This window comes from Mobula birostris, chromosome 1 (genome assembly GCF_030028105.1).
Source record: "Mobula birostris isolate sMobBir1 chromosome 1, sMobBir1.hap1, whole genome shotgun sequence".
Classification (NCBI taxonomy): domain Eukaryota; kingdom Metazoa; phylum Chordata; class Chondrichthyes; order Myliobatiformes; family Myliobatidae; genus Mobula; species Mobula birostris.
This window is the reverse complement of record NC_092370.1, coordinates 185916193-185929607: the sequence shown is the minus strand read 5'-3', so window position 1 is coordinate 185929607 and position 13415 is coordinate 185916193. Positions and strand designations below refer to the sequence as shown.

At 40.4% G+C, this 13415-nt stretch overlaps 1 protein-coding gene across 3 annotated transcripts in view; it reads right to left on the bottom strand.

Annotated features, from left to right (window-relative positions):
* The window catches only part of akap6 (A kinase (PRKA) anchor protein 6), a 349373-nt gene that overhangs the window by 327308 nt on the left and 8650 nt on the right, over positions 1-13415 (bottom strand). For all 3 annotated transcript variants that reach the window (XM_072267349.1, XM_072267339.1, XM_072267358.1), the window contains exons 2-3: positions 10542-10643; positions 7405-7718 (exon numbers count right to left, since the gene is read on the bottom strand). In XM_072267349.1, the coding sequence (XP_072123450.1) occupies positions 7405-7716 (312 nt within the window). In that variant the 5' untranslated portion in view covers positions 7717-7718; positions 10542-10643. The remainder of the gene's footprint in view (positions 1-7404; positions 7719-10541; positions 10644-13415) is intronic.

Here is a 13415-nt window from a genome sequence, read left to right as displayed (position 1 = left end):
CTGTATCTCTTCCCAACCTGTCGCTTGTAAAAGTGTTTTTTCCTTCTCTCAGTTCCTCTCCACAAGCCTCCATTCCAGCACATCATTCCACCATCTCAAACAGGATCCTACCAAGATCATCTTTTTTTCTGCTGCCCTGCCCCTCCACTTTCTATAGAGATCACTCTCTATGTGACTCCCTTGAGTACTCATCCCTCCCCATTGACCTCCCTACTGGCACTTATCCCTGCAAGCATGACAAGTGTAACACCTGCTCCAACACCTCCTCCCTCACTCACCACAATTCCTGGCCCCAACCAGTCCTTCCAGGTGAAGCAACACTTCGCCTACAAGTCTCTCAGGATCATCTATTGTATCTGATCTCCCAGTGTGGCCTTCTCTTTATAGGTGAGAAGCAGCACACATTGGAGTTGGGCTCGTCAAGCACCTTCACTCTGTCGCAAAATGCAGAATCTGCCCTTGGCTACCCATTTTCAATTTGACTTCTCATTCCCATTCTGACATGTCTGTCTATGATCTCCTCTACTATCACGATGAGTCCAAGCTCAGGTTGGAGGAATAATACCTCATTTTCCATTTGGGTACCCTTCTCTTTTTTTCCCATTCCCCATTCTGGTTATCGCCTGTCCTCTTCTCTCCTCTTTGGCTGCCCATCACCTCCCTCTGGTTCCTCTCCTCCTTCCTTTTTTTCCATGATCCATTGTCCTCTCCTATTTGAAGTGTTCTTCTTCAGCCCTTTACCTTTTCCACCTGTCACCTCCCAGATGCTTTATCACTCCCTCCCTCGGCCATTCACTTTCCCCCTCACCTGGTCTCACCAATTACCTGTCAGTCTGTATTCCGTCCCCTCCACCATCTTCTCATTCTGGCTTCTGCTCTGTTCCTTTCCTGTTCTGACGAAGGGTCTCAGCCCAGAACATAGGCTCTCTTTCCACCTATATAGATGCTGCCAGACTTGCTGAGGTCCTCCAGCATTTTGTGTGCTTTGTTCAAAATTTCCAGCATCTGCAGAATCTCGCGTTTACTCTTTGTTCTCTTCGCCTCTTCCATGACTTAATGAGGTAAAGTACAAGAACAAGAGCCTATTCATTGAAATCAATCCTGTGCTAGAAGCAGCATTTGGGTTGCCAAATGGTTTAAGATATTGCTGGAGGTTTCATCTTAAAACTTGCACCATTCCAAACCCTCAACTCAGTGAAACTGTCCACTTCCTATCTTAGACCATAAGACCATAAGATATAGGGGCAGAATTAGGCAATTTGGCCCATCAAATCTGCTCTGCTATTTAATTATGGCTGATACATTTTCCTTCTGAGCCCCAGTCTCCTGCATTCTCCCTGTATCCCTTCATGCCCTGACCAATCAAGAATCTGTCAACCTTTGTCTTAAATATACCCAGTGACATGGCCTCCAAAACCACCTATGGCAATGAATTTCACAGATTCACTGCTCTCTGGCTAAAGAAACTCCTCCCTATTTCTCTATTCTGAGGCGGTGTTTTCTGATCTTGGACTCCCCCACCATAGGAAACAATCATTCTATTGATGCATTTCAACATTCGAAAGGTTTCAATGAGGTCAGCCCTCATTCTTCTGAATTCCAGTGAGCAGAGGGCAAGTGCCATCAAATACTCCTCATATGACAAGCTGTTCAATCCCGGAATCATTTTCATAAACCTCCTTTGAGCATTCTCCAACATCAGCAGTTTTAGGCCTCTTATCTTTCTTAGGTAAGGGGCCTAAAACTGCTCAAAATACTCCAAGTGAAGCCTCGCCAGTGCTTTGTAAAATCTGAACATTACATCCTTGCTTTTATATTCTAGTTCTCTCAAAATGAGTACCAGCATTGCATTTGCCTTCCTCACCACTGACTCAACCTGCAGATTAATCTTTACAGAATCCTGCATGAGGTCTCCCAAGTCCTCTTGCATCTCAGATTTTGCATCTCAAAGTGCATGACCAGACACTTCCTGACACTGTATTCCATTTGCCACTTCTTTTGCCCATTCTCCTAATCTGTCTAAGTCCTTCGGCAGCCTCTCTCTGCTTTCTCAAAACTACCTGCTACTCCACATATCTTCAAATCATCTGCAAGCTTGGCTGCAAAGCCATCAATTCCATCATCCAAATCATTGACATGTAACATAAAAAGAAGCAATCCCAACACAAACCCCTGTGGACACCACTAGTCACTGGAGCCAACCAGAAAAGGCTCCTTTTATTCCCACTCTTTGCCTCCTGCCAATCAGCCGCCGCTTTATCCATGCCAGTATTGTCCCTGTAGTACCATGGGCTCTTACCTTGTGAAGCAGCCTCATGTGTGTGGCACCTTGTCAAAGACCTTCTGAAAATCCAATTCTCCACACCTGCCGATTCTCCTTTGTCTACACCCTGCATGTTACTTCTTTAAAGACTTCCAACAGATTTGTCAGGCAAGGTTTTTCCTTAAGGAAACCATGCTTTCGACAGCATATTTTGACAAGTGCTTCCAACTACCCTGAAATCACATCCTTAACCTTCGACTCCAACATCTTCTATCACTGCTACAGCTAATTAAAATTTATTCAATACAAATGAAAAAAATATCCTTGCACAACATTTTAGTTTTTCTTCTTAGTTGATCGCAGCAGAATCCAAGATAGTCCTTGGCATTCTACAGATCAAAGTGAGAGAGCAAGCAGAAGGCTCAAGAGTAGAGCCGTATCATAGAGCATAACAGGATTTATGACGCTGGCAGAAAAGAAGCCACTGCAGTGCAGGTGAGTGGGACCAGTATAGATGGGTACCTGATGGTCAATATCCTGAAGTGTCTCTTTCTGTGCTGTGTGACTCCAGGACATTTGTACCGGTCTGAAGTGTGGGAGCTTGTTTTACTATCTGAAAGCCTATACATCAAATAGGCTCCAATTATCAAAATTATTTTCTTCCAATGTTCTTGAGAAACTATTCATAATTAATGCAAAGCTTTTATAATGTAACAGTGTGCATTTGCTGATGGAGCAAATATTCTTGTTTCTTTTCAGACGATACTAGAAATATATTATTAATGCACATTACAAATTGGTTAATGATCAGACTGAAATGAACATCTAACTAGCTGAAAGTGAACAGAAAGGTTAGGGATAAAGGTCAGGATTGCTGGCTTTAGTTGTTATTATACAAACTGCTAAATAGCACACTGGTGTGAACCCTCAGTGGCATAAGAATGGCCTTACATGTGATGCACTACATGATCAAATATCTGCCGATGCCAGCTCATCTACATTTACATTTGATGTCACCATTAGTTTCTGGTACTTGTGTCCAGGGAACGTGATAATCTTTAGGAGAAATTATTGGCAATAGGTTCTAAAAGCTAATTACTCTTAATTATTCTTAATTTAAAAAGGGAGACGGATGGTGGTTTGTCTCCCAGGTGCCAGGGTCCAGGATGTTTCTGATCGCGTCCACAATATCTTGAAGTGAGAAGGAGAACATCCAGAGGACATGGTACATATTGGTACCAACGACATAGGTAGGAAAAGGGAGGAGGTCCTGGAAACAAACTACAGGGAGTTAGGAAGGAAGCTGAGAAGCAGGACCTCAAAGGTAGTAATCTTGGGATTACTGCCCGTGCAACGTGACAGTGAGTATAGGAATAGAATGAGGTGGAGGATAAATGAGTGGCTGAGGGATTGGAGCAGGGAGCAGGGATTCAGATTTCTGGATCATTGGGACCTCTTTCGGGGCAAGTGGGACCTGTACAAAAAGGTCGGGTTGCACTTGAATCCCTGGGGGACCAATATCCTGGCCCGGGGGGCGGAGGTGGGGGTGTTGCTAAGGCTATCGGGGAGAGTTTAAACTAGAATTGCTGTGGGGTGGGAACAGAACTGAAGTGACAGAGTAAAGGGAGGTTGGCTCACAAGTAGAGAAAGCTTGGAGACAGTGCGAAAGGGAGGATAGGCAGGTGATAGAGAAGGGATGCGCTCAGACCGATGGTTTGAGATGTGTCTATTTCAACGCGAGGAGTATTATGAACAAAGTGGATGAGCTTAGAGCATAGATCAGCACTTGGAGCTATGATGTTGTGGCCATTACAGAGACTTGGATGGTGTAGGGGCAGGAATGGCTACTTCAAGTGCCAGGGTTTCAATGTTTCAGAAAGGACAGGGTGGGGGGCAAAAAAGGTGGGGGCATGGCATTGTTGATCAAGGATAGTGTCACGGCTGCAGAAGAGGAGGAAGTCATGGAGGGGTTGTCTATGGAGTCTCTATGGGTGGAAGTTAGGAATGGGAAGGTGTTAATAACTCTACTGGGTGTTTTTTATAGACCACCCAATAATAACAGGGGTATCAAGGAGCAGATAGGGAGACAGATTCTGCAAAGGTGTAGTAATAACAGGGTTGTTGTGGTGGGGGATTTTAATTTCCCAAATATTGATTCGCCTCTCCCTAGAGTGAGGAATTTAGATGGGGTAGAGTTTGTTAAGTGTGTTCAGGAAGGTTCCTTGACACAATATGTAGATAAGCCTATAAGAGGAGAGGCTGTACTTGATCTGGTAACCTGGTCAGGTGTCAGGTCTCTTAGTGGGGGAGCATTTTGGAGATAGTGATCACAATTCTATTTCCTTTACCATAGCATTGGAGAGGGATAGGAACAGACAAGTTAGGGAAACATTTAATTTTTGTAAGGAGAAATATGAGGCTATCAGGCAGGAACTTGGAAGCATAAACTGGAAACAGATGTTCTCAGGGAAACGTACAGAAGAAATGTGGCAAACATTAAGGAAGTATTTGCGTGGAGTTCTGCATAGGTACATTCCAATGAGACAGGGAAAGGATGGTAAGGTACAGGAACCATGGTGTACAAAGGCTTTTGTAAATCTAGTCAAGAAGAAAAGAAGAGCTTATGAAAGGTTCAAAAAACTAGGTAATGACAGAGATCTAGAAGATTATAATGCTAGCAGGAAGGACTTAAGAATGAAATTAGAAGAGCCAGAAGGGGCCATGAGAAGGCCTTGGCGGACAGGATTAAGGAAAACCCCAAGGTATTCTACAAGTATGTGAAGAGCAAGAGGATAGGGCATGAGAGAATAGGACCAATCAAGTATGAGAGTGGAAAAGTGTGTATGGAACCAGAGGAGATAGCAGAGGTACTTAATGAATACTTTACTTCAGTATTCACTACGGAAAAGGATCTTGGCGATCGTAGGGATGACTTGCAGCAGACTGAAAAGCTTAAGCATGTAGGTATTAAGGAATAGGATGTGCTGGAGCTTTTGGAAAGCATCAAGTTGGATAAGTCACCAGGAGCGGACGGGATGTACGCCCGGCTACTGTGGGAAGCGAGGGAGGAGATTGCTGAGCCTCTGGCGATGATCTTTGCATCATCAATGAGGACAGGAGAGTTTCCAGAGGATTGGAGGGTTGAGGATGTTCTTCCATTATTCAAGAAAGGGAGGAGGGATAGCCCAGGAAATTATAGACCAGTGAGTCTTCCTTCAGTGGTTGGTAAGTTGATGGAGAAGATCCTGAGAGGCAGGATTTATGAACATTTGGAGAGGCATAATATGATTAGGAATAGTCAGCATGGTTTTGTGAAAGCCAGGTCATGCCTTATGAGTCTGGTTGAATTTTTTAAGGATGTGACTAAACATATTGATGAAGATAGAGCAGTAGATGTCGTGTATATGGATTTCAGCAAGGCACTTGATAAGGTACCCCGTGCCAGGCTTATTGAGAAAGTAAAGAGGCATGGGATCCAAGGGGACATTGCTTCGTGGATCCAGAACTGGCTTGCCCACAGAAGGCAAAGAGTGGTTGTAGATGGGCCATATTCTGCATGGAGATGGTAACCAGTGGTGTGCCTCAGGGATCTGTTCTGGGACCCCTATTCTTTGTGATTTTTATAAATGACCTGGATGAGGAAGTGGAGGGATGAGTTAGTAAATTTGCTGATGACACAAAGGTTGGGGGTGTTGTGGATAGTGTGAAGGGCTGTCAGAGGCTACAGTGGGACATTGATAGGATGCAAAACTGGGCTGAGAAGCGGCAGATGGAATTCAACCCAGATAAGTGTGAGGTGGTTCATTTTAGTAGGTCAAATATGATTGCAGAATATAGTATTAACGCTAAGACTCTTGGCAGTGTGGAGGACCAGAGGGATCTTGGGGTCCCAGTCCAAAGGACACTCAAAGCTGCTACGCAGGTTGACTCTGTGGTTAAGAAGGCATACAGTGCATTGGCCTTCATCAACTGTAGGATTGAGTTTAAGAGCCGAGAGGTAATGTTGCAGCTATATAGGACCCTGGTCAGACCCCACTTGGAGTACTGTGCTCAGTTCTGGTCGCCTCACAACAAGAAGGACATGAAAACCATAGAAAGGGTGCAGAGGAGATTTACAAGGATGGTGCATGGATTGGGGAGCATGCCTTATGAGAATAGGTTGAGTAAACCCGACCTCTTCTCCTTGAAGCGACAGAGGCTGAGAGGTGACCTGATAGAGGTGTACAAGATAATGAGAGGCATTAATCATATGGACAGTCAGAGGCTTTTTCCCAGGGCTGAAATGGCCAGCATGAGAGGGCATAGTTTTAAGGTGCTTGGAAGTAGGTACAGAGGAGACGTCAGGGGTAGGTTTTTTTATGCAGAGAATAGTGAGTGCATGGAATGGGCTGCTGGCAGCAGTGGTGGAGGCAGAAATGACAGGGTCTTTTAAGAGACTCCTGGATAGGTACATGGAGCTTAGAAAAATAGAGGGCTATGGGTAAGCCTAGGTGGTTCTAAGGTAAGGACATGTTCGGCACAGCTTTGTGGGCCAAAGGGCCTGTATTGTGCTGTAGGTTTTCTATGTTTCTATGTTATTCAATAATTGGACAAATTTTATTTTAATAAATATACTTCAGAAATAGCTACTAAGAGATGAGTTTCTATTGTTCTTAGTGAAAATATAATCTTCCCAATTCCAGTAAAGCTAATGTTCAGCAGAAATTTCTCAACAGATTTAATGAAATTTTAGTATTAATTTACACGCAATATGCCTTCACATCTTTCTATTTCCTGCCAAAATGAATTCTTAAACACCAGTCAGGTAGAATGGGCCAGAAGCCAAATGCTTCCAAGACATCCATGATACTTTGTGGAAATGGTTCAGAGTCGTGCAAATTACAGCGCCTTGATGAATCGCAATTGTTCTTCCTATAAAGTAATGCTACACCAATAATAGGCTCATCCGGTTTCAATATCATCTGCTGTCATCCACCTATACTACCAAATTATGTTAAATTGTATAAGGATATAGAAAGTGCAGTTCAACCAAGAATCAATTTTAATTTTAGATAGGATCTTATTTTAAATTATATGGATTATTTTTAACTCATGTATTAATTCATTAGTATCGTGTGCAAAGAATCCTCCACTTTTCTTACCTTAAGTTGGACCAGATGAACATCAACATGCTTATTCTCAGTGTCCTGCTGCACAGAATATGTCAGGTCTCGAACTCGCTCTGATGTCATACGAAGCCAATTTTCAATTTCTGGCAGATGTAAGACAACTTTCCAGTCTGCACCAGTGTGAAGTGGAGGAGGCTTCTCATAGCGCTGGTTAGCATCCAATTCTTTTATCGCCCTCTCATTCTCTGGTTCTTCCAAAGGGGTCATGTTTGTGATCATGGGAGATGTGTTGGTCGCTGTGGCATCCAGCTGTTGGCTTCTCATGGGGGATAGTATGATACTCATGGCTGTTTGGGTTAAAGCCACATGAAATCCTAATGAGTTCAGATGAAAACAATTGCATGGACCGAATAAAATAAATCCAAGTATTAGAGAAAGCTGAATCAAAATCTAAGTAAACTCCAATTTGATCTGAATCTTAGTTCACTGGATCAATTTAGTTCAATACTTTTCCATCTTGAGGTAGGTTTTTAATTCTTTCTGAGAAATACTTAATGGCACAAATGAAGAAAGAGGAAGCGCACTTGATATTAAAAAAGGAATTTTGCATCCCTGTCCTCCTAAATAACTTACTGTGAAAGCACAAGAAAATTCATCATGATTTGACCTTGCAAATGTGTGGAACTTACACAAATTATTTCAAAAAGTGATAACAGAACCCAGGAATGTTACTATCCACTTTGGATTCCAAAATAATACAATGCAAATAAAATAACACAATACCATGGGGCTGCAATTATGCAATTCTGAGTTATGTTGTTCTTCTAAACTGATATGATTTCAGTCAGATTGATAGGAGAGGCACCACAGCTGAAAGCAGAGCTTGTGAGTTGGAGAAAAGATCCATGGTTTCATCCTCAGTGACACCCCAGCGATTCCACGCTACACAATGCATTTGGTGGTAAAGGAACAACAGACAGATGTGTGTCTGAATCTCATAAAACTCTCATCTCTCCTCAAGCCCAATGATCATAACTACTGGAAATCACTTTGACAGAATAATTAAAGAATAAGAGATTATGCTCCTGCAATGAAGAAAAATGATAGGTGACATGGAAGTTCAGCCATGATCTTATTGAATGGCAGATCATTCTCAACAATTGCATTGTCCTACTGCTACTTCTACTTCTGAGGTATCATAAATCTTTGTTCTTTATAAATAATCTATTTTACCTCATTTTATTATTTTCCTCCTTTTCCTTTTTGATCAAAATAATTGGGCTTTGGGGCATTATCAAGACTACCTTCATTTCAAACCTTGGCTGCTCTGACCGGATGGTGGCAGATAATAGTAAAATCATAATAAGATTATAAAATGACCTCAACCAGGGATTCCAAAGTATTTGCCCAGTGACAATGAAGAATGATAATAGTTATCCATATTAGACTTGAATCTCTTTTGCTTAATAAACCAGTTAAAAATAATGCATGAAAAATGCACAATTTAATAAACAAAAATGTAAAATTTCATAACATTTAAGGTAAAGTGCAACATTGTTCACTTCATGTTATTTATACTTCAGTATATTTTATTCTAATATAAACATTGGGAGTTATATTGTATTAATTTTACTATTTTCCACTTATCAAAATATGATGCCAATGCAATTTACGTTGAACATTTTGCCTCTGTGGGTCACATAGCTTTGTATGATGGAACATCAGAGGCTTTGCAGAAGGATTAGTTTTATGCTCCAAATGATTTACAAATGTCCAATGTTTCTGACACTCTTCAGACTGAGGATTTGAAAACAAAACAAAAACTTTCCTCATCTCCAGACCTAAAAAATTCAAATGACAAATCATCAAATCAAAATATAAACACTGTAGTGCCTAGGATCAAATGCCATTATGCATGGCAGCGCAAATTGACAAGAACATAAAAAGGCAAATAAGGTCTATGTTTTTGTTTCTAGAAGCCTGGAATCCAACAACTGGTGGTATGTTTAAATGTAGACAAGGCCTTAAGTCAGAATCCTGCATGTTTACTGCATATTATTTTATATAATTTATTATAGGTAAGATAAAAGAACAAGTGAAAAGTTATAATGGAAACTCACTTCACTATTACCAGGGATGAAAACAAAAATTCAGGGTTGTGAGAAGTTAAGCCCATTTTCATTGGAATATAAAATAATAACAAGTTATCTCATGGTGGTCTCCTAAAATATGACTTGATAGGATAAAGTGCGATAGATTGTTTTTATTGAACAGTTAGCATTAAGATATACATTGCAAAACAAATTAAAGCAAAGCATCGACCTAATTACATAGAGTGCTTAATATTGATTATTTTCTAAAGCAAATCACTGTTGAAGCAGAATCCACGATTCATTTGAAAGGAAGTTATTCGCAAGCAAAGGAGCATGGTAGAGTAGTGGAGCAAAAGGGCAAACAAATCAGGTTAAAGTACTTGTTGGCTCGATTCAGAAATGTATGTGATTTATAAGCCATGGTATGGACAGTACTTTTTTACGTAAACATTCACAATGGGATCCTTGAGTTCCAGAAAGCCCCTAAGATTATCAGATTTCCATTTGCCTGCCATTGGACTTTGGTATTTGCATCTGTGTTATCTTATTGGGTGGCTGGCTTTAACAAATCAGATATTTTTGAGTATGTGTCAGTATTTTTTGGAGTGGGAGTGTCTCAGAACTTGAAGATAGTATCTGGAAATATATATATATATTTTGCAAGAGATCCCACAGAGTGTATCATTATTTACATATATTATCACAGAGTTTTCTACTTCTCCCAGAGAATCTGTCTCAACCCAACCGCAAAAAAAGAGCTACATGAACCAATTTTTAAAATACTTTGCTTCATTTTGATCTCCCTATAGAAATGACCTGGTATTTTCCCTTATTGAAGATCATCAGTTGGTAAACAGGTGGAAACAGACCAATACAAGACATAAGCCAGGTAATACAACTGTCTAGCCTGTTCCACCATACACTAAGATCATGGCTGATTTAATATTGGCCTCAATTACACTTTTGTCCTGTTCATGCATGTTGAATACACCATCCTGGCTATATATTCACACTTACATCTCCTTTATTAGGCATTTTTAATTCAATTGCCTTCAGCCTTTTCTCCCTTTAACCTACCTGTGGATTTTTATTGATATTGATGTTCAATATTGTTCTGGAATATTAGCTTATTTCTAAGATCTTTACAGATTGCCAAGGTGTTCCTGATATTTTTTATACCTGCAATGAAAAAATAACAAATAAGTAAATATTGAAAGTAGTGATGCTCAATGTAATACTCTCTGTTTAATATATGAACAATAACTTCAACCTATTGACAGCCATTCTTTGAAAATGGATTTGCTGAGTTTAAACAGTGATTTATCCTTATCTTAAACCATAATTCATTCAACATACAAAGAACTCACCAGACATATTGCTTAATACAACAGGGCAATTTCAAGATGGAACAAAGACACATATTTCCTTCTTATCACTCCAAAGCAAATATCGATATATCATTTTTACTGAATCATTTAACAGCCTTTCAAAAACAGGTTAATTCAATGCCTTTATGAATCCATCAGCTCCAGTAATCATTATTAGTTTTACAAACATTATTATTTGGAACAAATCATTAAGCAAATACTTGCTGAATTTTCAATATGGATTGATTCATTGTCAATGATCAAAACTCATTCTTTGCTTAGAGGCCTTAAGGAGGAGGAAATGCAAAATTAAACTAACAATGTGAGCTGTTGTTCAGTTAATAGAATTTTCCTTTTGAGTCAAAAGATCATGGTCTCAATTGTTAATCCCAATGCTCAGGCATAAAAATGTAAATGAACATTCCAGAACAGCACTGATGGAGCAGTACACTACCAGAGGTTATATCTTTCAGATGAGATGCTAAGCCATCTGCTCTTTCTTGTGAACATAACAGTTCCCATGGCACTATTTTAAAGAAGGAATTATCCCACTTCATTGAGGCACACTGATAGGGATGCAAACATGTCTGTATAAAAAGAAATACTAGTTTTTTGGAACACAAATAACTTTTATTCAAGTGCAAGTCTGCTACTGACACGATGAACACAGCTGTGAACGCTGCCACAAAACGCCAACAGCATAATGGGCAAAAGAAGAAGAAAGTTCAAGTTTATTGTCGTTCAACCCTCTACATGTATACCACCAAAAGAAACAATGCTCCTCTGGACCAAAGTGCACAACACAGTGCATATAACTCACACACAACACATAGAGTAAGATTACCACAAATAAATTATAAATAATAATGTGCATTTATGGCACAAGTTTAAAAATGAACAATATAATGCGACTGGTGAATCATCCATAATGAGACCTGGGTGGTGGCAGGGAGCTCAGTGAGTTCGGTAGTCTCACGGCCATTATTTATGTCAATCACAGGATTGTGCTATATAAGTGGAATGCTTTTTTTAACCACTTATCAGCCCATGCCTGAATGTCACCAAAGTCCCGATGCTTGCAGGCATGGGCTGCTTTATTTTACTTGGAGCTGTGATTGAAATTCAACACTGTACATTCCCACTTCTAACCTTATGATGGATAGATGGTCATTGGTGGAACAGCTGAAGATCTTTACGCATGTTTTCTGGGGCATCATGGTAATATAGTAGTTAGCATAACATTACTACTGTGCCAGCTGTAAGATTGTGTTTGATTCCCCCCACTGTCTGTAAGAAGGATGGACATTCTTCTCGTAAACTTGTGGGTTTTCCTCCCACATTCCAAAGACGTATGGTTGATTTAGTGAGTTCTGGGCTTGCTGTGTTGGCACAAGAGGCATGGCAACACTTGTGGGCTGCCCATCACATTCTTCACTGTTTAGATTTGACACAAATGGCAGATTTCACCCTGTGTTTTGATGTACATGTGTCAAATAAAGCTAATTTAATCTATTTAATCAAACTCCTAGTGGTTAAGGCATTGGACTAGCTACCTGAAGGTCGTGAGTTCAAGCCGCAGCCGAGGGAACGTGTTGTGTCCTTGAGCAAGGCACTTAATCACACATTGCTTTGCGATGACACTGATGCCAAGCTGTATGGGTCTTAATGCCCTTCCCTTGGACAACATTGGTGTTGTGGAGAGGGGAGACCTGCAGCATGGGCAACTGCTGGTCTTCCATACAACCTTGCCCAGGTCTGCACCCTGGAGAGTGAAGACTTTCCAGGCGCAGATCCATGGTCTCGCAAGACTAATGGATGCCTTAAATAATTATGTCCTGGGGCAGGGATGATTATCTTTCAACTTCTGTTGGGTGAAGAATGACTCCAATTATTCGATAGTGCCTCCCTTGTTACCTATTTCCTTCAACTTTACTAAGGTTCCATGATGCTACTTTACTTGTTGCCTTGATGTCGAGGGTGGTGACTCTCACCTTCCTTCTGAAATTCAGTTGGACCAAGTCTATGATGTCTGGAGTCCAATTGTCCAAGTAATGCTTGCAAAGGGCATTGTTGAACCAAGTAATGCTAAGTAATTACTACTTGACAGCACTATTAACAACACCTTTCAACCTTTTCTGCTGATTTAGAGTAATGTCATTGAGATGAATTGGCCAGAGTGGATCATGATGGAAGTTATTATCTGGAGTCTGGGAATGAGAGCACTTAAAACTAAATGTTTGCACCAAACATAATTGAAATGTAGAAAGATAACAAGCTGATTTTGAAACTCTACAATTGACATAAAAACCATTCACTAGCGTATAAAAGTATCCATGTTGGTATCAAAAATATATTGGCAATGTGCTCTGGTTGAGCACCCAGTTAGTTTGGGCTTTCATTGATTCTTGTATGGTTATTATTCTATTACGGATTTATTGAGTACGTTCACAGAAAATGGATGTCAGGGTTGTATATGGTGACAGATATGTACTTTGATAATAAATTTACTTTGAATTTTGAACTTGTTGACTTGTCCTTCTATTCAAAAAGCTTAAGCGAAGATGCGATTCCATCTGTCAGGAGT